The sequence below is a fragment of the Coturnix japonica genome, chromosome 12 (assembly GCF_001577835.2).
Source record: "Coturnix japonica isolate 7356 chromosome 12, Coturnix japonica 2.1, whole genome shotgun sequence".
Classification (NCBI taxonomy): domain Eukaryota; kingdom Metazoa; phylum Chordata; class Aves; order Galliformes; family Phasianidae; genus Coturnix; species Coturnix japonica.
Window position 1 is genome coordinate 11,037,712 of NC_029527.1, and position 26,855 is coordinate 11,064,566.

The following is a 26,855-nucleotide window of genomic DNA, read 5'->3' on the forward strand; positions in this document are numbered from 1 at the left end:
TGAGAGCAATCTTTCCTTGCTTCTTAAATCCTCCAGCAAGAAAAGACACATTTGCTTCTGCAGCTTCCTTGGTTCTGGGGAATGGTCTTCCTGTGCAATGCAGAGGGTGCACTTCTTGTCCTTTCTCACTTGGTTTTTGTGTTAGAATGCCATGCAGGATATATCCCAACCCGTGCTGTTGGATTTCTGCAGTCGCTCAGTGAAGAATCTGATAGGTGTTGTGACATAATTCTTACTAGTTAGTTTGCTCATCTGTGGATGGCAGTAGTAATAAAATAGAAAGCAAACCCAGCTTATGTCTCCGGGGCTATAGGGAGCCAGAAGAGCAGAGGGGATTATGCTTCTCTTACTCCAGTTGATGTAAGCCTTTGTATATGTTGAAAGCAATTCCACCCCTTGCCAGTGTGATTCCTCACCTGTCACTGAGTATCAGTTTGGGGTGTTCAAGAAGTCCTTCTGAAATATCATATTAAATGGATTCTGCCAGTTAAAAATAAATTTATGGGGGAAAACTGGAAGGTACCCAATTCTGAGTGTTGGCATCGTGATTCTTGCCTCAAAGCCAGGAGTGTAGAGCTGGCTCAGGTTGGTAGTGACGGAGGAGAGCTGCTGGCCTCTGCACATGATTTGGACTGATGTTCTGCAGTGAGTTGGTGACTCCCAGCTACTTTCTTGTAAGTGGAGATCCATGCTGTAGGGACAGTGTTGTAGTTGTTGGCATGACAGCCTGTGGGGCAGATTGAAAATAGGTTTCAGGAGCTGTATTGCTTCTTGACTGTGGACATAAAATTATTGGGTTTTGTAATGCTGCTTGTATCAATGTTGAACTCATTCTGAGAAGCCTAGTATATTCTAAGGTTATTCATTTAAACTCTCCTGTAAGCAGTATTTGTAATTTGAAAGGAACAGAGCAAAGAGGGAATTAGAAAATGTAGGTATGGAAAATATATTCTAAAGATTAAAGAAGAAAAACTAATGCAGCGTTCCTGTTCCATATATGTTGTAGGAGTGTAAGCCTACAAATGTTAGATTGGTTCTCTGTGAGAAATGGAGAAGAAAGGGATGGAAATGACAAGGCTTTTCTCGGTATTTCTTAAACCTATTCTGAACAATGAAGACGCTAAACAAGTGCTGCAGCTTGCAGAGGAAATGGGAGGAGTCAATCTGATGAGAAAAACAGGGTTGGGTGGGGTGAAAATTGTTATCAGACCTTGGTTTGCCAAATAGTCTCAGAAAGGTAAGAAGGCTGACTTTGATTCTGCATCAAGCTAGCAACCTTGTCTCCTACTTTTAAGTTTCAAGATCTATACGTGATTGTCCCTTGTTTTAGCAAATTGAATGTGAAAGCTGATAAATACGGGAGATGATTGATGACTCCAGCAGTGTACTACTCGCTCTGTGTACTTGGAGAAGGAAATAGCTGGAGTCCTCATATGGTACTTCTAAAACAAGAAGTAGGCTAAGAAAATAAAAAAGGTTGGATTCGTCTCAGTCAGTTTTCCATGAATTGGGTCTTTTCTTCGTGCCTTTATTTCAGGGATTTTGAAAGGAGCGATTACTTTAATACGGTCAACAATTACAGCATGTCCCTGAAGCTGAACCTTTTTTGTAAGGATCTTAAGCTTTTTACAGTTATTTTTAATTGTTACCAGAGAAAGCGATCTCTTCAAGTATTCCTAAACTTATGGTGCTGTGTGTTGCTTGTACTTGGAGTTCTTTAACGTGTCACATGGGAGTTTGTTTTCTGAATTAGAATGTGCCCTTTTAAAATGTCACTTTTGTCAAAGGAAGGATAAACAAACTATTAACTAGGCCTAATGAGCTAATTATTTTTCTTCTAAAGCATATTTGTAATAAACTACTTAGGTAGGCTGAAAGTGCATTGCGGGACAAATGATAGGTGTTTTTTCCTCCCTTGTAGTCAGTAACAATTTGAACATAATCTTAAGTATGTCATATATTAATATATACGACATACTTCAATATTTCATGGCTTTTGATGTGACTAGAAGAGATACTAATTCAAAATTAAATATATTTGCAGGCAATCTAGGCATGTATTTGGAGTGTGAAGTGCCCTTCTAACAACTTTGGTAAATTGGTACTATAGATAGTACTATTGTTTTATGTACATATATATATATACACACACACACACACAGTCATTGTCTTAAAATTCTGTGACATTTGCTGTGTATATATGACACCATATATATGGCAGGGGTCAAAATCTGTTGGCATTTTTGGGATGTAATCTGATTATTTTTTCCTAAAGCACATTGATCTAGATTTCCTGTGCCCATCAGCTGATTTCAGTCTGTTCAGTCAGTGGCTTCTCCCTCTGGGTGTGGGGCAGCCCAGGGGCTGGCCTGCTATTCAGAACAAATCTTCCTTCTGTCACACCTCAGCTGCTTCTCCTTCAGGTCTGAACAGATGATTTAAGTGTTTTATTGCCAGCGTTCTTGCTGCTGCTTTTGGAATGGTTGTGTTTTTGTGGCATCAGCATCTTCCTTGGAGACGAGATCAATCAGTGGTGAAGGAGTGAAGAAGCTGTGACACCCAGGCACTCATCCTATGAGCAGAGCACCTGTGATCTCTTATCCTGGTGACCTCTTCTGAGAAAACACAGTATTTTTCTCCAGTTGCAGTTGACAGTCTGGTTGATCATGTGCCAGCCTCTTCAGCTTCCATGTAATATATAGGTGCCTTCGCTTTTACTATTTGGGCGTGTTTCTTGAGTCCTGCACAGTTTCCTTTCTACCTATATTAGTTCTTACAGTAAAACTGATTTTGTCTGTCAAATGGCGAATCATCACCCTTATCAGGAATACTTCCTGGGCAGCTAGCATGTGTTAGGACTGAAAATATTCCCTTAATTTCCTCCTCCTTTTTCCCCATTAATAAATGTGCTAAATGAATAGATGCTTGGCTGTACTACAGCAGAAAGCTGCTCTTTGCAGACGCTGTAGCTGCACTTATTTCAGGTACTTTGTGGCAGCCCTGAAGTGTGGTGTTTTTGGGGCCGTGTGACCTTTTGCTGGTATTTCAGCCATTCCACATGGTTACTTCATCTCCTTGTGGTGATCAGCCTTCTGTCTGCCCTTCCCTGTGTGCTTTGTAGTGGCTCACAGAGAGGACATAGCTCACTATTGTAGAAGCGGCACCAGTTTGGAGATGTGGATTTTCTTCCCAATATATTTTTTTTTTTTTCTTCCCCTATTCTTTCTTCTTTTTTCCAACAGATTTTCTTGTTTCCATAAATACCAAGTGGGGTTATAACTCCTAACAGTAGGTATAGCATTAGGAATGCTACCTGTAAAACTTAACCGATAGCATCTGTGAGTCATGCAGTGATTGTGGAAACCATTAATACAGTAAGTATTGGAAAGAGACCATTACAGTGTGTCAGGTTGTTGAGTCATTATAGAGGTATGTGCCATGTTTTGATTAGCTTCCATAGGTTTGGCATGCAGTAACTGCTCTGAGCTTTGCTTTCTGCTGCTCTGTGAACCAAGGGGAAATACCCAAGCATCTGTATTTCTGCACAGGACATGTTTAAAGTATAGGATTCAGGAAAGGAACAGTATTATAGATTTGTACACTTGAACTTTCCAGGAGGCTGTGAAATCAAAATGAAGATTATCACACAATCATTTACTCAACCTGCAGAGGCCAAGGAGGACAGATCCTGGCTGCAGAGAAAGGTGTTCACATGTGTTACTTGCTTGGGTCCATCCAGCAAGTCACTGTGAAATCTCACCTGAATCTCCTTTGTACATCCATTTGTATGACCTTATTCTTTTCTCCTTCACCCAGTTCTCACACCCACCTTTAGCTATCAGGTTTACTGCTTTGGCTGGTCATAGTGGTGTTCTGTTGTTGTTCTTAATTCATTTGTTTGCTTTTGGTGTTAAGCACTTGGATTCAGAGAGTACAAATAACAGTCATTGTAGTTTTAATTGGGATGAGTGATCCATTAACCATCTCTGATAACATGCTCTTGTATTTTGGATATTGTATCATGAGTGATTCAGGTATTATCACAGAATCATAGAGGGTTTGGAAGCAGTGTAATATTCTTGGTTTCTTTTGACTCTATGTGAGTTGAATATCAATTTGCCCTGCCATTTCTGTGTTATCTCGTGCTTGGCAGCAGCAAATTCTGGAAATCTAACAGCAATGTTTAATATTTTAAAAGTTTTTTTGAAGTTCTGCAGATGTTTTATTTTTGTTTAGAGTGTTTAGCAAGGATTACAAAGTCAGAGATAAAGTGTCTGTGCAAAGCAGCATTTGAGGCAGATATGAAAAGAAAGGAATGTACTGAATCTTGTTCCAAAGCCATTGGACCTGAAGAGGGGGTTTTGTTTGCTGAGTTTTGTTTTATTATTTTTTTCTTGCAGGAGATTGCATGAGCTCATCTGTGTTTTGGAGGGATAAGTTTTCTTTATGGCTTGCATGCTTTTGGCAGCAAGTAATTTGTTTTGGTAATGAAGTGTCCACTGTTCGCTAATGACTTCTAAAACAGTCTGAAAATATTTTCTATAAATCACGGGGATTTTTCCTGGGTATCAGTAATCTTCTGTAGGAGTCTAATAACCAAGATAAAACTTGAATATTATCTGGGGTGTCACAGATGTGCTGGAGTAATCTGCCAAGCGTATTGCCAAACATGCACAGGTGGCATTTGGCATATTATAGCCTGAGTTAATGTATATGATTTAACAAATTATCATTGGCAGCTTCAGCAACTTCTGTTTAAACACGGAGTCCTCTTGCAGTAGTTCATGCAGTCTGTGTTCCAGCAGTTGGGTCTCCGTTCCAGTCTCTGGATCCAGCAGCAACTAGCTGAATTTCTCCTTGGCAGAGAGATGTGAAATTCTGCAACTTTTTTAAGAATCATCTTGGCATATTCCCAGAAAGGAATGGGCTCAGAGGTCAGCACAGGATTCGTTTCAGAAAGCCATTGCAACTGATTGTTTACTTATTTAAAAACAACGTATCCTTAAATAAGGAACTGCTTCCACCTGGAAAGAAGCTCTGTTCTCATATTTGGGGTTTGAAATGTGCACCCCAAAGCCTTTAGCTTGTGTGAGTTGGGATTTAAAGTCTGAAACAGTTCTGCCATGGAGGATTTAAGGAGTAATGAAAGTGTGTGCTGTGGTTACACAGGCAGTTCATGTGCAGAAAGCTATTTTTGTAAGCATAATGGCTGTGGTCTTTGTTTATTACATGGAAACGCAGGGAGTCTGTTTGAGAAGTCGGTGTTGGTTTCCTAGTATAGTAGAGCTTCCCTTTTTTTGTGGGTACATGGATTTGTCAAGCTCTGGTTGAAGATAGAAGGCAATAAGAAGCATCAACAAACAAAAATTGTTATGTTCAGCTTCAGATGTGCAGCAAACTGTTTGGCATACGGCTTAGGATGTAAGTCGTGTTGTTCTGCCTACATACAGCACCATGTGTGCTGAAATAATACGAGCTCAAAAATGCTCTGGTGTGCTTTTGGCTTTTCTTACCTCTGGTGAACAGGAATCAAATTTCATGCTGTTCAGTCCTAGCAGCAGGCCTACATGCGGAAATCCTTGTTTTATTGCTTGCTGGATAGGGAATATCTTTTTATTCCGTTCTACTGAAGTTAAAGTGTTTTAAAACAAGGCTAATATAGATAATTATACAAATGTTATGTGGAAACCCTGTTCCTTTATAATGATCCCCTTGTGAAGTATTCAAAGACTGGGGCAGACCGCTCCCTTTTCAAGGTAGACATCGGCACGGGGAGAACAAGTAGAAAGAAAGAAAACAAGGATATTTATCTTTGTGGGAAAAGAGGAAGTTGTGCCGTGTCCACTGTGGCTTACAGAAATACTTGTTCAGCAAGAGGCAGAAAGTTAGTGGGCTGATAATAGATTTGAGTATGATCTGAAGAAGGAAGGTAAGGCATTCTGATATAAGGAGCTGCTGAGTATAATTGTCTACAGCTTCACTTTGGAAAAAGCCAGTGGGAATAGTTGTCAGGTCTCCTATTAAAAGAGATCCAAAAGGAGAGAGTTAACTCATCTAAAAGTTGATGCAGTGTTTCACCATTGAAGATTCATTCGGTGCTTGGAGCACAGTGCAGCTCTCAGAATTATTTCAGGTTTTCAGCAGATGCAGCGAAGGCAGTTCTGCATCGGTTTCCATGCTCCACATCCTTGGAAGGCTTCCTTCTAACTAAAAGGGCTCTTTCTAATGCCTAAGCCACTCCTTTGAGCTGGAGCTCTGCCAGAGGAGGTGGCACGCATTGCGAGGGCAGGCCATGGGCACACAGCCTTTGGCAGAGAGCCCTAAATGGAGCACAGCAGAATGAAACTGCAACCTGTTTAAAAGCTAAGGAGCTAGAAGGAGGCTGGATCAGTTGTTAAAAGAGCAGCAGGATTTCTGCTGTCACGGAGGGGGAACTTGGGACTGGATCATACCCATCGAGATGTGAACATGCTGTTGGGGAGCCCACCACGTGTAAATCAATCAAATATTTATAAGGACTTCCGCATTTATTTTGAAGGCCCGAGTGTGTGTTCTCATGCAGTGAGTAAATTATTCCAAGAACTGCAGACCTCAGATGAGCACCACTATAATTCCAGGGAGAAGAATTCTGGGAAGCATTTAAAACAACGCTGAGTACTGAACTGTCATGAAGAAACCTGTTTCTTTTGTTTTTTCTTGTCAGCACGTAGTTTCAAGTGGCACAGGCTGCACCCTCTCATCCCACCAGCCATCCCTTGAAAAAAATGCCACATTTGGAAGAGGAAGGATTTACACGTAGCCCCTTTTTCCTCTGCATGTGCATCTATGAATGGGAGATGGAAATCTCAGCAGTACCATTCAGTCGGGTACCTTTGGCCAAGGTACTGCTGCTCCCAGCCATTTTGCTGCAGGAGGGCTGGGAGCTGTGCAACACCTGGAAGGGTGGAAGGGATGGGATGGCAGAGGCCAGCTAGCACGGGCAGGAGACTGGAGGCTTTGGCAGAGATTGCAGTGCAGCCAGAAGTGGTTTGCAGTCTGGGTGCGTGTCCAAGAAGGAGAGGAGGGGAGAGAGGACACAGGGGAATAGCTAAAAAGGGAAATGTAAAACAAAGAACTGAAGTAAAACGTGTGGAAAAGAAATAGATGAAGACAATAAGGAGGAAACTAAATGAGGAAAGCAGGGGAAAATGACCTCACAGAAGGGAGAATGAAGGAGGTAGATTATTGCCTTTATTACTCTGTACTGGAGGGGGAGTGGAAGAAGAAATGAGAGATTTAATTAGACAAAAAAACAAAACCGAAACCAAAAGTTTTTTCAGTAGTGTTTCCCTTTCTTAATGTTTTGGCAGCAGTGTGTGTAAGTGTGATTTGTATAATTTCGTGGCATTCTCAGACTCAGGAAGTTTTTTTTGGGGGGGGCGGGGAAATGCTTTTTAATTGGGACGCTTCTCCCAGCTTCATGGGGCACTGACCATATAGAAAGGAGATGGATAAATGCATTTGTGTGCACCTACCTGTCTGTCATCATCACTTTCTTCTGCAGTTATTTTGCTTTTCTTTTTTTGGCTGATTTTCTTAATTGTGCTTAAAAATTCTCCAAGTAATTATTTGTAGAGAATAAGAAGTCCACAGGATGCGTGTAGCTTTCTCACTGCTGTTGCAGTAGAGCAGGAAGAGGAAACTGTGCCCAGTTCTATGAGCAGAGAGGAGACAGGCAGTGTGCTAAATGGAGGTAAGGTATCCCTGCAGGGCCCACGTGAAGGCAGTGTTTTGGAAGAGCTTCATCTGCTGCCTCGGGAGGTGTAGGGGGCATTTTGAAAGCTATAGTCTCTCACATACCTGCAGGGCACAAAAACTGTCATCAGATGTGTACATGAATATCACACTTGTGGGATAACTTAAGACAATGAAATTCCTACTAATTTAAAAGAAATCAATAGCAATTTGGTTTGGGGCACAGCTGCAGTGTATTCAGGCTGCTTGTACATAGCTTTCGTTTAGGCATTGCATCAAGTAACTTTCACTTGTTATTTATTTGCTTATTTTCCGTCAACAGTTGGCTGTGTTTGACTTCTAAAGTAACTTGCAGCTATTGACATCATCCCTTTGATTTTTTTTTTTTTTTTTTACCCAGGCAATGTGATACATTTTAAATCTCACATTTGATACAGTAGGTTTAGAAACAAGCTCTTTTAAGAGATTACCAGAAGAGGGAGCATGTATCACTTCATCCGCAGTGAAAGCTCTACATTTGCTGATGAATATCCAAGTGTAATCACAGTGAGTTTTAAGAGAGTAGTAATATAAACTGCAGGCTGATGCTCACTTTCAAAAAAGTACAGTTAATGCCAGCTTTAAGCTTTTTATCAAGTTAAGTTTAACAGTTTAACGCTGAATAGCTGTATCCAAGTAATATAAGTGGTTTTGAAGTCTCTTCAGATTACTGTATGTTTAGTCGTGTCCAGATGCACCAAAGCTTCAAGTTGCTTTTCAATAACAGTCCTGGGCCAGCTCTTGTTTTACCCGTCTCTGGCAGAGCTCTGTAACAACGGGACGCTTGGAAACAATGGCAACTATTTTTCTTTTTTTAATGCAGGAAATAGAAACAGATAAATATGTTATGAAAATTGGCATTAGTCTGTGGTACTGTTGTTGACTGTGTTGTATTTATTAGATGTTTTAGCAGTAGCAACCAAAATACTTAAAAGCCCTATTATCTGTAATTGATGAAAAAATGCACAGTAGTTATTGAATAGAAAAACAAGGTTTTTACCCTATATCTTTTAGTACGTGCATCCTAATACGATTACCTGTTCTGCAATGTATGAGAAAGCTGCTGGCCATAGAGGTTGCAATTACATTCAAACTAGTTTCTCCAGGTTGTATTAGAGAAAGAAGGGCTATCATCAAGAGACTCTTGTCTTCTTTTCTGTTCCCTGTTCCACAAATGATGAGTTGCCCATGTTGGTATGAAACTCTCACTCTTCACAGTGGTTTCTAAAAGATGCAATTAGACAAGGTTCCTGGAGTGTTAAAGCAGATTCTACGTAACTGAGTTTTTCCTGTTTGGCAAGATTGTCAGAAAATCTCAAAACTCCATACATAGTACTTTCCAAAGGCAGTCTTCCCCTGTAGCCAGATGATCTTTTAATGCTTTTACCCCATAGGATTTTGTTCCTCCTCTGGGTAGAAGTTGTATTGTGCTGTCTCCACTGTTTCCCTGCAGGCTGCCAAGAACCTGTCTCTCTGGCAGTCAGAAACCCTGGCTTCTGCAGTATGTTGCAGTTCATTCTGTTAGGTAGGAGATGCAACACTTTCCTTGTGCTCTTGCATCTTGGATTCTGAAGCTTTCAGATGTTAGTGGATTTATTAACAGGGCTGGGTTTGAGCTGATCAGTAATTTTGTGTGGTATAATGTTGGTGGTTTTAAAAGCTGTTAGCATTCGTAGGTACTCACATGGAATTCATGGCTCTTCTCCTTGCTGAGAGGGAAATTGGCTCCGTCTGCTTTGTTACTACATGGCTGAAGTCTTTGCTTGAGTCAGTAGACTAAGCATGTTGGATGTCCTTACAACTGTCAACTGTAGTAAGATGAGCTTAGTGAAGTAGTTGTTTTCCATTCCTTTCACATTTCTAGGTCATAGAGGGAAACCTTACAGTCCCATTCTGGCCCTCCTCATTGTTGACAGTGAACTTGCTAGTCCTCGTTCTCTTCAGTTTTGCTTTTGCTTTCAATCTATGACAAGCCACATGTAACCAACATTGGTGGTTCCATGATTCTATGATGACTAAATGCATTCCTGGAAATGTATCACGTTGGCCCTTTCCTGGATTATAAAGTTTTAAACCAATAGCTTTCAGTCCCCTCCCATAGTGCCATGTACTCCTTGACCAAAGGTCATTGTGTGGGACACAAAGCTATCCACCATTCAGCTTCTGAAAATACCTGTGATGGCCTCAATAGCTACGGAGATGCTGTAACTCTATATGTGTATATAATGTTGCAAGGGTTGATGCTTCCATGTCAGTTGTCACCGAATGAGGATGACAGATTGTGTCGCTTAGAAACTGTCCGCTATCAAAATTTCCTCTATCCTACCTGCTTTAAAAGCTGCTCCAGATAAAAACCCACTGATTTCAAAATCCATAGTCCCAAGGTTCTAGAGGGCAGGAATTTCATTCATAGTGATGTTTCAGAGCACTTCTTTCCAGATCTGGAGAAACAAATCAGATTTCAGAGACACATCAGAAGCACTGCGTTATTTTTTATATAGTTCTACTGCTGTATATGGTAAGGTTGGTTTTGTGGTGCTGCATCTTACGCTGGGATTCTTTCACTGCAAAGTGGTTTTTCCAAATAACCATGATGAAGTTCTCAATGGATCAGCTGTAAGAAGTTCAGTGTTGACTCAAGGCCTGTCATTCCCTTCCTTCCAGGAAGAATAATAATAGTAACCCGTAACCAAACAATCTCTTTGAAGCAAAATATTTACAACAAAATCATTTTAGAGGGTACTAAATGTAAACCTAAGCAGGCTGCAGTGTAAGCAAGCCTGCCTTATGCAGTGTTTATATCAATCAGATGAGATTCCTTGCAAATCTAAAGCTTAGGTATCCCTCGCAACTTTCAGGATCTGGGCAAAATGGCCGTTATCAGAGCTCACAACACAGCTCTTTGTCACGGCCAGTTGTTTAGGAGATGCTTCAGCCCCCTTTCCCTGTGATCAAGGCACTTCTTGCTGCTGGTCGCTCTGCTAATTGCAGGCTTTGGCACAATGAGGCGTGCAGTTTGGGAGGCTGTCAGGTCTCTGAGCTGATCATTTTGTCTTTGTTAGGGAGGGAGCAGATGGTGTGAAGGTTCGAGCAGAGCAGTCAGGACTGGGGGAGAGGGCAGGAACGTTTCTTGCTGCGGCACTGCTGGTTTGCACCAGCCAGCTTCAAGTGTTGTGCAATTGGTGCCTGAGATTGCTGAATTTCTAGAGAGGATAAATGAGCTGTTTCATGTGCAGTGGAGGTAATGGAACCGTGTCTGTGGCTTTGTGCTGCGTGTTTTGCCATTGCTCACCCTCCCATTGCAACACCTCCTGCCCAGTGCGCGCACAGCTTCAGATTGCGGGTTGTGTTTTGTTTTGTTTTTTGCCTCCCAGTTTAATGGGATACACACATGCCACTTCCATACTGAATGCGTGTGTGATTAGTGTCAGCAACACACATGGTATAAATACCTTCTTATGTTTGTGTGCTCAGTGAGTAAATGTAGAAAGGATGGCACCAATGCTGCTCTGTTATCCTGAGACACAGGAAACAAACTTTATTCCCCTGCAATGGTTGACACTATTGCAATTGTCCTTCTATTGGCTGCTTTCTCACCAGCCAGGCCCTGGATGTCAGGCTCTGCAGCACAGCAGTGCTGCCTCCCCCCACATCCTGCACTAATTTCATCATCCCAGTGCTATGTATAACAGGTTGCTTTTTATGAAGTCAGATTACTTTTCAGCTTATCAGAATGCCCATTCAGATTCCCCATTTAACTATAGCACATCCATCCATCAGTTTCAAGGTGAAACCCCCTAAATACTGGCTGAAGTTGCTCAGAAGCCCTCTTTCATTAGAAAATAGTAAATTAAAAAAAAATCAAATGCTGTGTTATAATGTAGATGTCAACGATCTCAGTCTTTGCAAGGCATGAAACCCAGTGCATTCCCAGCAGCCGTGTGCTGTCAGCCGGCCGTTCCCTTTCTCACCATGTGAATGTGCCGTCATGCCTCTCGCTTCCATTCCAGCCCCAGCTCTGACACCCAGCTGCTGGGCTCCTACTGATTGGACTCTTTGTCCTCGTTCTCACTCAGAAGGAAGACAACTTACTATATTGTTCCAGGCTGGAATTGAATGGCTCGATCTCAGTCAGTTTATTTGTGGAACAAGAAACAAAATAAGTTACTCACCCTCTTGGTCCTAAAATGAGAATAGACCAAATCAAAGACTAAGGAAGGAAAATTCTAGTTGGTAAGAAAACAAACACATCGGTGCTGGCTCCCCACATGGTAGTTTAAAGTCAAGAGCTTTGTGAACCACTGAAATCTGTTGGAGTCTTACCCAGTTTTAATGATAGGTGTCAAACAGAACAGCATACAGCAGCAACAAAGACTCCAAAAACATGCACTGCTGCTCTGCTACACAGGGGCTCAAATCCCGGGGGTTGGACTCGATGATCTCTAAGGTCCCTTCCAACCCACATGAGACTGTGATACTGTGATACTGATTTTGGCAAAGGAGAAAGATGGCTTTTTAAAAGAGCTCAGTGCAGGGAATTGCGTGTATGGCCGAGTTGCCTTTAATGAACAGGATCGGTGCTGGAGCTGTCAGCTGCTGGAGGAGCTGATTGCTGTGTGCCTTCCTGCAGAGATGTGGGAAAGCTGGTGTTCCAGAAATGGGTTTGAGGATGTCGTATTTCTTTCTGAGCTTGTTAATTGGAGGAGGAGTCTCCGGGGTTTTGTTGGTCTTTGTAGAAACAAAAACCAAAAAGGCAAAACCAGCCCTCCTGAAATGATGCTTCCTGCATCCGTTTGACTGCTGGTCAAGAGAAAGTAATGCAGTGAGCAGATGCACAAGTGTATCTGCATGAGTGCGTGCATACTTGCCTTTCTCTTAGCAAACTTTAAGAGGAAAAGTCACTTTTTTGCCTTAAAAATGAATTTGAATGGCACTTGATAAGAGAGGAAAGGCCAGAAACTTCAGCTTAAGGCAATGTGCATTTAAAACAAGAGCAGAAGCCACAAGTGATATATTTCTTCCTATTCTTTCTTTTTTTGTCATCAAGTACCACTGTGCTTTCTTTTTTCTTTCCCCCCTTCCCTTCATTCCCTTCTGCTTTCTTTTCATTTCCCCTTCATTTTCCCCTTTTTTTGCTCCTTTTCTTTCCTCCTTTACTCTCCTCCACTTTGTTTGATCTTCCATCCCCTCCCTTTCTTTTCCCGTGCCCTTCCTTCCCTTCCTTTCCTCCTTTTTTTTTTTTGTTTTTCTTTCCTCCTCCCCTCCTTTATTTTTTTCCTCTCCTAATTACTTAAGAGACGCCCCAGCAAACAGTAATAGCAAGGAGAAAAAAAAGAAAAGCAGTCCATCCTGCAGTGGGCGGCCCCGTGGCGCTGGGGGCCGCAGCCCGGAGCTCCGGGCGCCTGCTGGTGCCGCTGCCGTCCTGCCCGCTCGCTGTGCGAATGGGAGAGCGGCTTAACCTCCGGCCCCGCCGCGATGGCCATCTTCGATCGCCGCCGGCTCCACCTCCCCGCCCCGCTGGGCTGCCGCCAGCGCCGCCGCGACTCCAGCGCTGCCGGAGGTAAAGCTGCGGCCCGGGGCAGCCCCGGGAGGGGGGAGGGAATAGGGGGGAGGGGGGGGGAACGGGCGGGGACGGCCCGGCACCGACGGAGGTGGAGCGGGGCCGTGCCGTCGGTGGCCTCGGCGGATCGCAGCGGATAAGCTGAAAATGAGGATTAAACGCGAGCGGCCCGCGGGAGCCCTCCTGAAATGTCATCGGGGCGATTTGGCCAAAGTTCAATAAGCGGATGGGGGGAGCGGGGCTGTGCCCGAGGGGAGGGGGAGCGATCCGGTCACCACCACGGGGGGCTTTCGTGCGGATATTCGGAATCCCACCCCGTTCAAATCTAGAAGAAAACAGAGGGGCAAATTGCAGCAATAAAACCGCAGGCTGATTGCAATCTTGTCAGGCCTCTAGATAAATGGGTGGCTTTTAATCAAAGCGTTAATTAAAGAAAGAAACTATTAAGGGCTTGTTCACTTGAGCTTGTTTTCCTGAGCTCGTTCATCCATGTAATTCCCAAACCAAGGGGCAAATCCGTCCCTCGGTGCTGCGGGAGGAAACGGGAAGCGCGTTGGGGCGAGCGCAGCTGCAGGCTCGCTGCAAACGCTCATGCAAAGGGCGCCGGGGCTGCACAGGCAGCGTCCAGCACTGCCGGGCGCCTTCACAGCACGATGGGAAAAGGCTGCTCTGTTTCTATTTGAAAGGCATTGTTGTGCAAGCGTGCTCGGTTCGTGCCCTCGTTTGGCTGCATTAGCGATTGCTGGAAGACTTTGCTGTGCTAATGCTGTTGTACAATTTTAATTGGTGTATGGCCAGCGTGTTCAGTGCTTTTAAACATGGGAACAGTTGGTTCGTGCCAGTAATGATTGACCGTGAATTAAGCTGCAGTGATCCTTTCTTATAATTAAAAAAAATGACCGGTGTGTGGGTGTAAAATAACGTAAGGATCTGACTTCAAAAACAGCAACAAAAAACTCTACAATTCAATTTATTCCCTTTTCCACTGAGGTTGCAGTTTAGGTATTAAGTTGCAAGAGATTTCACATTTCAGAAAGGCATTGGATTTAGAAACGTCTATTTGAAAATCATTCCACTTTGCCTTACCACCACTTCATTTCCCTTTTTCATCTCTCAAAGCTGTCGTCTTTAGTTCAGAACCTGTGCTGAGAAGCTGGTGCAGGGCAGGCAGGTCCCCTGGATCCTCAGTGCCACCCTGGTTCCTCTGCATCGTGTTGTCAGGTGTTTCTTACTGCGCTTTGGTGACAGTCCTGTCCCCATTGGTGTGTCCTGAAGCTCCCAGCGCATCACATCCCTGCAGCAAAAGGCATCAGCCAGCGTTCTCTATGTCTGTGCTGTGGATGGTGATGCCTGGATGTTCTCTGTTTTGATTCGCTAATGGCTTTTAAGTAGTTCTCACTCAGCATGTTTGTTTTGTAGAAGAGCCGAGTCTGACAGTCAGCGTGCAAGGATTGAAGTTTACTACAGGTAAAGAAATAGCTGCAGGAAAAACTTCGAAATGCTCGATGTGGTGTGAAGAGAAGCATTAGGAGGATGAAAGGCAGGCAGGTGTTTACTACTACATTACATTATAAGGGCTGGTGAGCAGCCTTGGTGGTGCTGGATGGGAAGAGTGCAGTGGGAAAGGCACATCCTGATCTCTGGGTTGGCACTGACTGCCCAGAGAGTGGCAGAGTCATCGCCCCAAGAGCCATGGAGATGAGGCACCGAGCAATGTGGTCAGTGGGCACTATGCAGTGCCTCCATTAGATGGTGCTTTAGTTTGTCACTGTAGCTTCTCCTACGTGAGTTTCAAACAACACGTTTGTTAATAGTAAAAATACGGCTTGTTCAGTGCCTGTCCTTAATCAGATGATGCAGGTAGTGTCATGTCGTCAGCAGGCTGCCCAGAGATTAGTGCTCATAATGTGAATGTTATAATCTCTGCATGGCCCGGTTACCATCTAAGACACTTGTCTGTCTTTCTGCAGTAACTTCTGTGATATTTCTCTTCCCGTACCTGACAGATTTACAGACCGGCTCCCACCCTAAAGAGTTGTATGGCAAGAAATGCATCCTTCCCCTGCCTCTGCTTGAGTCACTCAGGACAGTGCACCATGGGTGTCCTGGAGCCCCCTGTTCCAACCTCTGCATTCAGGTCTGATGTATCCAGAAGACCTTGTTTTGTTTCTCAGTTTTCCCACATCACTCCTGGGAGCCCTCCTGCTCCCCACAAGGGTCTCAGCAGCTGAAGTGGACCCGATGGGAGCATCAGTAATTAGAGTTTGCCCCTGCAGCACAGAGCAAAACATTGCCTGGGCTTAGGGCTGGCAGAGCTGTATCAGTGGGGGCTGCAGGGCTATTTCCCATCGCTCAGGGGCAACACATGCGTGTTAGGAAGAGTAATCCTACACCCTGCGGCATCTGATTGCAGAAGTACTTGTGTGCTCTGCGTGCAGGGCTTTGGGAGGGATTAGTAACAAATAGGGAAAAACTGAAAAATTAGCATTAGTAATACACAGTGCCCTGTGGGAAGGAAGCAGTGGCAGAAAGGGTGCACCTGAAGGTTATTTATTGAAATATGTTTTAGTCTTGCTGGGTTCTTTTTGCTGCATTCTTAATAATGCTACTTGCAGTCTGCTCCCTCTCCTCTCTTTTCTGCAGTGTTGGTCTCTGGGGGGCAGTTGTGCTGCAGTTTTCCTAATGGGGAAAACCAAAGCCATTCCTGCTGAGTTAGGATCGTCTGGTTGGAGAATCACAGCGTCATCCTGGCTGTGCTGTAGCTGTGACGTTTAAAATCCATCATTTAAATAATCCAAATTACAGTTGCAGGATTGTTTCCTTTTTGACAGCTGGTTTTAAAGGTTCGAAATTAGCGCTGAGAATCTTGTAAGGAAAATGAGCTCACAGTGAGACTGGGGAGGATACATTAAAGTCCTGCTACTAATATATTGTATGAGAGATTGGGATTCTGAATGGTGCATTTGTCACCAAAGCGCATCTTGAACAACCCCCTTGTTCTTTGTAATTTTGAATTTCCATAATGAATTGGTAGATGCTAATTAAAGCAGAGGCAGATTTTTTTGTGCTCTTTAGGGAGATTCCAAGATGCGCGTTTCTAAGATGATTGACAGAGGAATTGCTTTAGAAATTCCCATCTGGAACAATGAGACCTTTGCTCTGGTTAGGACTGCAGGACCACCAGAGCAGGAAATGCACACCAGTGCTTCTCATAAACAAAGATACAGAAAATATATGAGAGGTGAGACGTGGTGATTTGGTGCCCTACAAACTTAGAAATGGCCCTGGAGCATCCACACTCAGTTCTTGGTGTATTTGTTCTATTTGTCTGTTGGCTTCAGGTTTTCAAAGAGGAAAGTGATTTTCTGTGTGGGGGAAGTTGCAGAAGCAACCCCTGGGTTTTACAATATGCTCTTCAGAATTGGTTAGATATTGCCCTTCCGTGGGTTTTTGATACATTTTTTAAGTAGGGTTTTATCATTGTGGCTTAATTGCCTTCTTATGGCATGGTGTTGCTCACAGGCAGAGGAAACACAGTCTGTATATCTAATGTCCTGAATATTTTTTGAGCGAGGAACTGTTGAGATATGAGCTGGCATCAGTGTGGCTAATTTTGGCATAGTCTATATAAAAGATGTTACATAAACCTGTTTCTTAGATAAGCAGTTTATACCTACTACTACATATTTACAGGGAAGACAGTTGTGCTGATCAGTGGGAACATGTACATGCTGTGTTACCCCATGTGTGTACTGCCCTGCATTGCAGTATCATTTCTAGGCCTCCTTAGTGTTTTTGCCTCTCCTGTTCAGTTATTTCTTTTCTGTGAATGGAGTGACATCAGCATACATGGCTATCAGTCAGCCTTTCTCTGTGGTTTTACTAACACTGAGCATTAAACAATAATATCAGCTGCTGGTTGCAAGCAGTGCTTTTTTATGAAACAAGGAGTCCCTCTAGAGACATGACAGATAGTGCTGCTGCCAGTCAACCCTTGGCGGTCTGTCATACTGATGGCTTGGGCTCTGTGAGTATTCTCTTCTGTTACTTTCTTGCTGGAGTGAAAAATCAAACTTAGTGTAGATGCTGCCTGCTCTGCTCCGTGTTGGTTTAATACCACCCAACTGAACGCGGAGTGACCTCGTCCTGACTGCGGTGCAAACAGAACCGATCAGATGATTAAAGGGACATCAGTGGAAGATTAAGGCGGAATCCTTGGTATCTGGGCCCTGTGATTAGTGCGGGATAATGAAGCAGCAATAAGTGAATGAGCAGCAGATGAAGGCCCCGTGCAGGCGATTGCTCCCAGCCAGCTGCATGCAGCCAGGAAGGCATCAAAGGAGAGGAGCATTTTGTCTCGTGGGCCTTGATTTTAGCTCCTGGGTTTCTCTTGCAGCTTCTTCATTGATCTGTTTTTTGGGTTTATTTATAATTTTTTTTTTGTCATGGTGAGGTCAGTGCGGGTCATTGCTCAACACAGGCACTCAGGTTGAATCTACAGGCCAGTCTTTGGATGGTTGCTGCAGTTATATCTGTAGCTGCAATGAAATGCTCTTCCAGAGCAATTCACAACTGAGTGCAGTTTGGTGACTGAAGGCTCAAGCTGGCAGACAGTGCAGGAAAGGGTTGTGTCTTAAAGAAAACCCTTTTCAGAACACAGGACTTTGGGTAGTTCTGGTCAAATCAGGATTTACTGCTCAAAATGCTTTTCTGAAGTTGTGGACTTCATTCGTTTATTGAATAAGTGCAGTAAGATTGGCTCCTCTGCCTTCATGTACATCACCTGTGATTGTGTCTTCTGTTAAATTCTTCAGTATTAAGATGGTATGGGGGAGGTGTCTGTCCCCAGGCCCTCAGCTTTCATCTGCCAATTTTAGTCTATGCTACAGAGACACAATGCCTGTATCTCATGTTAAAATGTGTCCTGGTGTGAGGATCCTTGAAGTACCCACAGGTAGAGAATCCTCTGGCTGCCAGCCGTATTGGATGGAAGCTGTTCTGAACACACATGAAAACAGAATCATAGGCACATGGGAGCTTTTAGTGCTGCAAATTACAGCAGCCACAGAGCTCTAGGAAGCCACCTCATCTGACTCATGCTGGGCTTTCTCCAGTCCCAGTCTGTGTCCTCATGGCATGCACTGCATCCCATCTTTCTGGAGCAATTAGAAAATTAGTTCTCCAGAATGACTGTAGAAATGCGCACTGAAGAAAATTTCACCTCAGGTGAATGATGCTTGTTTTAATATGACTGTGCTAATTCATCTCTGGAGTGATAAGCCTTGTAGATGAGTGTGATGAAAAAAAGATAAGCTTGTTTCAGGTAGCACTTAACGTGCTTTTAGTTTAGGCTGGACATGTCAGATAATAGTTATAGAAATGTAAGCTTATGCTTTGTTTCAGTAAACTTATTTAGCACTGTACTCTGAATAATACTCTTACAGCTCAGTTAACCTGTGCTAAAACTGAATTGTTGTCTGAAGTCACATTTTTCATTGGGTTAAACTGGCCTGTGGGTTTGAATGGGTGTTCTTCAGTTTTAGTGATGGCTCTGCCAGGGCTGACACAGGTCAGTTTGACTTCTTGCCCGGTACATACGTAAGCAGTCAGTATTAAAAAAAATGGGTTTATGAAACTCGATCTGTACATCGTGTTTGCTGCCCAAAGCTATTAATTGATGCACATGGAGAGTGAGCACCACTGAACACTTCCTGAAGTTTGGGGACGAAGCGTAGGCATGGGAAGAAAATTTGGAAGACTTTTTACTCTGATTACATACTTATTTTTGTTAGGTATACAGCAAATTAGTATCTTAGGAAAATGATTTTCTCTTACATTGGTGTGGAAATAAGGTTATAAATCAAAATAGATCTGAGTGAAGCAGTAACCAAATGTGATGGGAGACTTTGTTTTCTTTCTTCCTCCTCTCCTTTCCTTTCTGGGTTAACTAAACCTGATAAATTGAGGCTGTACGTAATACTAAACATTAAGTCATGCTCTGCAGAGTGCTGTGAGTTGGATTTGCACCTCATCACTGATTACACTGGGGACAAAATGGTGTCATTCAACTTGCTTTAATGTTTGTGAATCTTCTGTGCGTCTCCTACAAGTCTGAATGGGATCAAGGGGAACTTCCCAATTGTTTATCCAAAGCAAAAGCTCCTTCTGCTTTAAAAACAAACAGAAACCTTCCCTTGAGGTTTTAGAGATGAGAACCACGTTGGACAGGCTCAGTATTTGAAATACCACTTTGAAGTTTTGCAGGAGCAATCATAATATTAAAAAATACAATTTTGCTTTCGAGAGTTTTGTGAAGGGAAGGTGCATATGTGTTGACTTTTAATAGACTGAAAACTGAACACCTGGAGGTGATTCTATTTTTTAAGTATTTTCAAGTCAAGTCAGAATTAATGGCATATGGGAACTACATTAGGTTGGCAAATGATTGGTGGAATTAATCATCGATGTGCTGGCACAACATGCATAGTGGTCTTGGTTATTCGGTGACAGTCTGTGTAGTAATTTGTCCGTGAAGAGAATATGTCAGTCTGTCAGGAAATACATTGGAAATGAGTGAAGGTTTCACAGTTCTAATTTTCCCTCTTCCCCTTAGTGCATCCTAACATGCTTTGGAGGTTTTTGTAACACTGTTGCATCTCCTGGTCTAACAGGACCGTCAGATCACCTCTCTTTGCAAGCTGTTTTATATCATTCTTGGGATGGAAAAGTCATAGATCTGGAGGCTTTTCCATGCCCTGCGATGTGATGTACTGTGATGTGTAAAGGCAGTGAAAACCTGGTCTTGAAGCTCAGACCACTTATTTAAGCACCCACATGAAGATTTAAGGCTTCGTTTTGGTACTGGTTTCCCTCAAAGCTATTGATTTTTGCTGTGGCAGATTTTCCTGTAACAGATAACTGAGGACACGACCAGACTTGTATAGCAGGGAGCTCTGCCTCCTCCTGTGTCTTACACTGCAGTGAGGACAGTTTCCCCAATAATAAGCAATAGGTAATGGATTGAATCAGACAGTGTGTCCTGTCACTGAGAAGTCTGCTAACATCCCAAGGATAGCTGTGCTTACTTGTGCTGTGGCTGCCTGTGTTTAGCTAAATTAAGACACTTCAGCAGCAGTTCTGGCAGAGAAAACATCTTTGTAGTGTCTCTGGCAGACCGTAGTCTTGCGTTTTGATCAGCCCATTAGCCTTAGCTCTCCTAGGTCAATGTTTTTGATTATCAGCAGTAACAGATTTGCCTCTTTCATTAACTCACATGCATTGAGACTGGTGCTATTAAACATTCATACAGGTAGCAGACAGTAATGGCTTTGTCTGGAGCTAATTGAATGGTACCAGCTGAAGCTGCCAGGAGAGAAGTGTTTGTATCATTTGAATCAATAACAAACATTAATATTTTGCCCAGTTTATTCCTAAGGCTGGGAGACAAGGAGGTACTCAGTGTTATCCTAGGCTTATTTTCTTCTCGCCTGCCAAGTTGTTTCCAAGAAAGCAACACTCTTCTTTCCAAAAGGAAAAAAATAAAACAAACTCCCAGAGATTACATTAGTGGGCCACTAGATTATTAGAGATTATTTGTGACTCTATTAAGTGCTCAGACTTTGGATTTTCTAAATACACAGAAGGTGGCAGAGTATTGAGTAATTTTTCTCATTATCTCATGGAGTAATCTCATAGGGTGTAGCATCGCTGAACTAATGGCCCTCAAATAGTAACTTATCAAAGCTGCTCAGGGATTCTTGCCATTGCTATAAAAAGACTTTTGGCAATAAGCAGCATGTCATATTAGAAGCACGGCCATTGGCTAGAATATAAGTATGTTAGCATACATGAGAACTATTCAATGGCGTACGGTTCTAGAAAACTAAGCAGATCATACTGAATGAACATCACAGCTTCCAGCTCTGAGTGGAGTTCTTATCAGCCATCGACCCCCTATCATGTGATTGCTGTACTTAGGAGGGGAGGGAAAAACAGTTCCCATAGGCAGAACGTGGGTATATTACTTTGTATTTTTCGCATGAGTAGCCTGCTTCCTTGGCAGCTTAAGTAAATTTAAGCCAAAGTGCATAAAGGATCCAGTGGTGCACGTGGGCACCATTAGTAATAACAGCTGGGAAGGAGGTGTTACCCACAGATGGATCTGTTCATTCTCAGTTCTTAGATCCACGGTTTGCATATACTAGATTGCCAGAGGGACATCTCTAAGCAGGTGCTGATTACGTGCAGGGATCATTTAGGAATCACAGGTGTCCAAAGATCAGCTGAGCAAATGCTCCCTTAGTGTGTCCGTGTAGGCAGAGCTGGGAGCTCTGTGCAGCTGTTGAGTATTCCATGTCTGAGAATTCATTATCCCCCCAAAAAACACTTGTGAAATATAGACTATTTTAACCAGAGTGGTTCTGGAAATGTATTAATGGTTAATATTTAATGCTAATTAATTAATATTAATGTTAATTAAATATTTTCCCGCATGTCTACTGATAAAACCTGACTCTTCAAGTGTTTGGATATCCTTTCTCAAAGAAGAATATATGTTGCTCCTTTTCCTGCTAAATAGGATTCTTCTTTAGGTTGGTCATATTTTGAAAGGATTGATAGAATGAATAAGAAAACCAGCAGGCATGTAACTCCTTGCTTCAGCCCGTGTTCTCGGGTATTCCACATTGAAGGTCTAATAGAACACACTGAAAGATCATCAGAAAGTGGAATTTTGTTTTTGCTCCAGTATCGATTTGATTATTAGGAGACATGCTAACAGAGAGTAGTTACTGCTTGAGGAAGTCTGATATTTAAGCTTGCTTGGCCTGAGAAATAGAGCTCTCTGCTTTGTGTTTCTGAGGTCTGCATTTGAGTCTCACTTTCTTGCCCTGTAAGATGGAGAGTGGGGAGTGCATAGTAAAAGCTAAGCTGTAGTGATTAAGCAATGTAGCTCACCAGCAATGAATGGAACCTCATGGCTTACAGTGAGGATTGAATCCTCAGTGAGTGCTCCATGTATAGCAGAGAACCTCCCAAGCCAGTAAAGGAAAAATGTTAATGGAATAACTGACAATATGAAGTATTTAAGAATTATTTCTGTACGGCCCTTGTGAGTTTAACCCTTCTCCCACACCTTCTTTTTCTTTATTCTCCTCTCCAGAAAGAAGACACAGCTCCTCCAGCAAGCCGCCTTTGACTCCTCCCTCCTCTTCAGTATTTTCCCTCATTTCATCTTTCCCTTCAAAAAACAAAGGTAGCGGCGGAAGTGGGAGCAATCGTTCATCCAGTGGAGGTACTAGTGCATCATCATCATCATCATCATCATCAAGTTCCAAGTTGTTGAAATCACCCAAAGACAAGCTGCAGATCAGCGGAAACAACAGGTTAATGCATCCGGTACAGCATAGCAAAGTTCCCCATGATAAAATGTGAGTATATGTTTTGAGAAAGCATGGAGCATTAACATGTGCATAGAAACTGCTCTGTCAGGAGAATTTCTTGTTGTTGCAGAGGGTTTTCGCTTTGAGAGATCACTTTAAACTCCACCAGATCTCTTTAAGCAGCCTAGTCTAAGCTGATAGGTCAACTAATGGAATTGTTGAACACAATGCTGGCAAAGGTGCATCTTGAGTCGTTGTAAATAAAGGCTGTGCTACTAGGGGGTCTTTGTTCTTTGATCTAGTCTCTATACCTCCGTTGTAGGGAAGTTTCTGAAGTCAGTGAGAATTAAAACTGAGAATTAAGGACGAGCATCTAAATTTGCGTTACTAATAGATCTGAGTATTGAGTAATACAGTATTTTAAGTACTTTTTGTAATTTATGTCACATTAATCTACCATTTGCAATTTTTTCTGTTTATTTTTCATAAACAATAGTATGACTCCATCTGTCAAAGTGGAAAAGATTCATCCAAAGATAGATGGTGCCCAACTGAAAGCTGCTGTTGGTCCAACTTGTTCTACTACTGTGAGTTCCTCAATAAAGACTGGCCTTAATTGTCCCTCAATACCAAAGCCACCCTTGCCTTCCCCTGGACAGATACTGAATGGTAAAGGTCTTCTCTCTGTGCCTCCATTTTTGGAAAAGAAACCTGAAGAAAATACAAATAATAGGAAATTTTTACATAAAAGATTGTCAGGTAATTGCTTTTAAATATTATTTGCTATATTGTTCTTTATTAGTGTACGTGTAGAAAAGACGTATATAGAAATGACCTTTGGAAGTATTAATATTTATTCTTAGAGCACTTAAGTTATAACGAGGTTTGCTTACCTATTAAAATTTAAGTTTATGATCAGACACGTTCATAAGGGATGCAGATGTCTTGAAATGTGGCTGTTGCTTTCAGAAACCACCAGAAGTTACAGTTATCAGTTTGTCTTTTAAAGTTTCTCTCTTCCACTGTCTTTAAAGGGGTTTAATTTTCCTTCTTTCCTATCTGAAAACAGTGTTACAGTGCAGTAATTTCGGTTGTGGGGTAGAATTATAGCAAAGTTATTAAAACCAACAAACACAACAGCAAAAAATCACCATGTGTTCATCATTACAGTGACATCTTAAACATGTTTTTTGTTTTGTGAGATCATTTGTGTACTTAAAAAAAAAAAAGAAGTAGCTCCTAATGCAGCTGATAAACTCCTGCTTTCTGGTCTCTTTCAGCTGTGAATTTCTCACTTCTGTTTACAGATTTGAGAACTGGGTCAGCACGCGGTTAATTTGCTGAGAGTAAAATATACATATATATTTGTATAGTATTATTGTACATATCTTTGCACACGTTTGCATGTGTCCTACGCGAAAATATTGGCAGTATGATTAAATTCTGTAAAGAAAGTGTTAGTATTTCAGAATGTCTTTATTGTAACTGTTTTCAATGATGGGATATTTGTGCATCTTTGACAGAGAGAGAATTTGATCCTGATATATACTGTGGTGTCATTGATGTGGAAACCAAGAAACCCTGTACTAGGTCTTTGACATGCAAGGTAGGATGTCTTAACAAGATTTTGCAAGGTTTATGTTTGAATATAATGGAACACAAGTACAAGTCTTTGCAGTCAGTAATTACCTCTGTAAATGGTTCCTCTCAAAGCACATTGCCAGCAACCAAAAAGGAGCTGTTTTCAAAATCCAGTTAATTATTTATCCAAAAACATATTTCTTAAAGTAACCTGCAGTTCTTCATTCTTGTGTAAACCTTTTAAATACGGATGCTGGCACTGGAATACTTCTAACTTCATGTGTACATAGCACAGCCGAGCTGTACCCTTCCCATTCTCCCAGCAAAACCTGCAGCAAATACTTAGCAGGTGTTTGTGTAGATGCCAGTGCCACTGGATGGACCCCTGCAGCTTACTAAGAAATGAGTCTGCTGAGGATGCTGTGAGGTACACCTGGGTGTCAAACCAAAATAAAGCAATCTTTAAGAACTTTCCATCAGATAAAAAGCGTTCTTTGGCTCAAAAGTCTTTGGGGGAGAAGTGGACATCAGTCAAACCCAAAGAACTGAAAATCCCAGTCCCCTGCAATTGTGTAATGTTTAGCCACTCTTATGGGAAGCAGCTAAACTGTTAGAAAGGGAAGGATCAGTTAAATAAGCTCTATGCAGAACAAAGGTAGATGAAGCTGTCGCTAACCTACAGTCACTGAACTTGGGTGATGTCTTGTTTTGGAAAGAGTTTGGAAGACCTTTGAAACAAATTTTAACTCAGTTGCTGTTTTTTGTTATTTTGTATCAAGCGATATAATATATCAAGCAATATAATCACATCCAGAACTGTCCAAGTTTGTTCTATAAGTCATTCTTCTGTTTTGTGTTTTTTCACTAAGCCACAAACAGGGTGATTGTCTGTATTCTAGAGCTCTAGACATGTGTCTTGAGTGTTTAATTTCCACAGATCTAATGGCCTGGGATTAATGATTTATTCATGGCTTTGCAGACACATTCCTTAACACAGCGGAGGGCTGTACAGGGTCGAAGAAAACGATTTGATGTGTTGTTAGCTGAGCACAAAAGCAAAACCAGGGAAAAGGAACTTCTTCGACATTCGGATCATCATCAGCAGATGCCCCCTCTCAGGGAACCACATCCCTCACCTACTAAAACTTCCCAGGAGCTGCACCAAAATTCTCATGGAGTTACTCTTACAGAATCAAAGCCTTTATTACCTAACAAACCCAAAACTCACCCCCCCAGTCTTCCAAGGTAAGAAAAATCTGCATATCCAATAGTATGAAATTAATACTTCATCGTGTGTATTTTGAAAGAGAGGTATCTTTGGGATAGGGTAGCATTTTTGCTCTAGCCCTGGTGACTGCAGTTCACAGTTACACACTGAGTTGTAACTCATAGCAAAAAGGGTTTGTAGTTCTAAACAGTAGAAGCTGACTTGCATCAATTTAAACATTTTTCCAACTATTGCTGCTTTTCCAGGGGTACAACACCTCCTGTCCTTCCCCTAAGTAGGTATGTTGTGTGACTCTGGATCGTATCAAACAACTGTTAATGTATATTTCCTTCTGTCGGTACTAAGTGCTTATTGCCAAGCCTTGCCTTAATAATACCTTTGCTGCTTCCCTTGCCCAGGCCTCCAGGCTGCCCAGCCCAGCACAGTGGAAATGCCCCTAGCGATTCTCCTTCTGTCCACGAGTCCCCTCACCCTCCCTTGCCTGCAGCTGAGCCAGCATCTCGGTTATCCAGTGATGAGGGAGAATGTGATGAAAAAGAAGAGCCTGTTGAAAAACTGGATTGTCATTATTCAGGTCATCATCCTCAACCAGCCGCTGTATGTTTTAAGTCAAAGTTAACCTTGGTCTCTCACTGGCTCTGAACTTGTAAAGTGGGTTGTAATGTAACTTGAGGGTTTTAAGGGTGGATTTCTATTGTGTATATATCTTTTGCAGGTTTTAAGGTTCTTATTTTCTTACTAATTGATAGTGCAAGTTGATTTATTATTACTGTTTTTGACAAAATGTTGACTGCTTAGTTGAAGAAGCAAGTTGAAACTTAAGGTACAACCTTAGCAGTAGATGAGTCTCTCCTCCAATTTCTGCCTGTTAAAACCACTTAGTTTATATTAAATCACAAACTTCATTGCCTGGTTAGGCTATACAGGCTATAAGCAGGTAAGCTAACAGCTACTCAGAAGTGATGGTTGCATGTACAAAATTCTTGTTTTAGACATCTACGAATGATAAAACTTTCCATGTATGTATAAACAAATGTTTTGCTACTGAAAGTAGAAAACGTTAATTAAAAAATCTGTCTTTTCAGTTTTGCACATTTGGTAGTCGGCAGATTGGAAGAGGTTATTACGTGTTTGATAAGCGGTGGAACCATATTCGATGTGCACTTAACTTCATGGTGGAGAAGCATCTTAATTCGCAGATGTGGAAGTGAGTACAAGTGGAGGAGTTCATATTCTTGCTGGTATTTGTAGAAGTAAACAAAACCTGTAACTCCAGTTACAGATAAATAATCCTGTCTTTAGATTAGTGAGGCCTAAGGTGGATAGCACATGC

General features: G+C 42.2%; 1 protein-coding gene across 5 annotated transcripts in view; it reads left to right on the plus strand.

Moving 5' to 3' along the window:
- The window catches only part of ATXN7 (ataxin 7), a 78,018-nt gene that overhangs the window by 44,254 nt on the left and 6,909 nt on the right, over positions 1-26,855 (plus strand). For 3 of the 5 annotated variants that reach the window (XM_015875222.2, XM_015875223.2, XM_015875221.2), the window contains 6 exons: positions 22,494-22,761; positions 23,210-23,472; positions 24,237-24,319; positions 25,274-25,539; positions 25,921-26,119; positions 26,608-26,729. In XM_015875222.2, coding sequence (XP_015730708.1) covers positions 22,494-22,761; positions 23,210-23,472; positions 24,237-24,319; positions 25,274-25,539; positions 25,921-26,119; positions 26,608-26,729 — 1,201 coding nt within the window. Of the gene's footprint in view, positions 1-13,233; positions 13,334-22,493; positions 22,762-23,209; positions 23,473-24,236; positions 24,320-25,273; positions 25,540-25,920; positions 26,120-26,607; positions 26,730-26,855 lie in introns of those variants that run through there. The other 2 variants (XM_015875224.2, XM_015875226.2) reach the window with 2 other exon arrangements.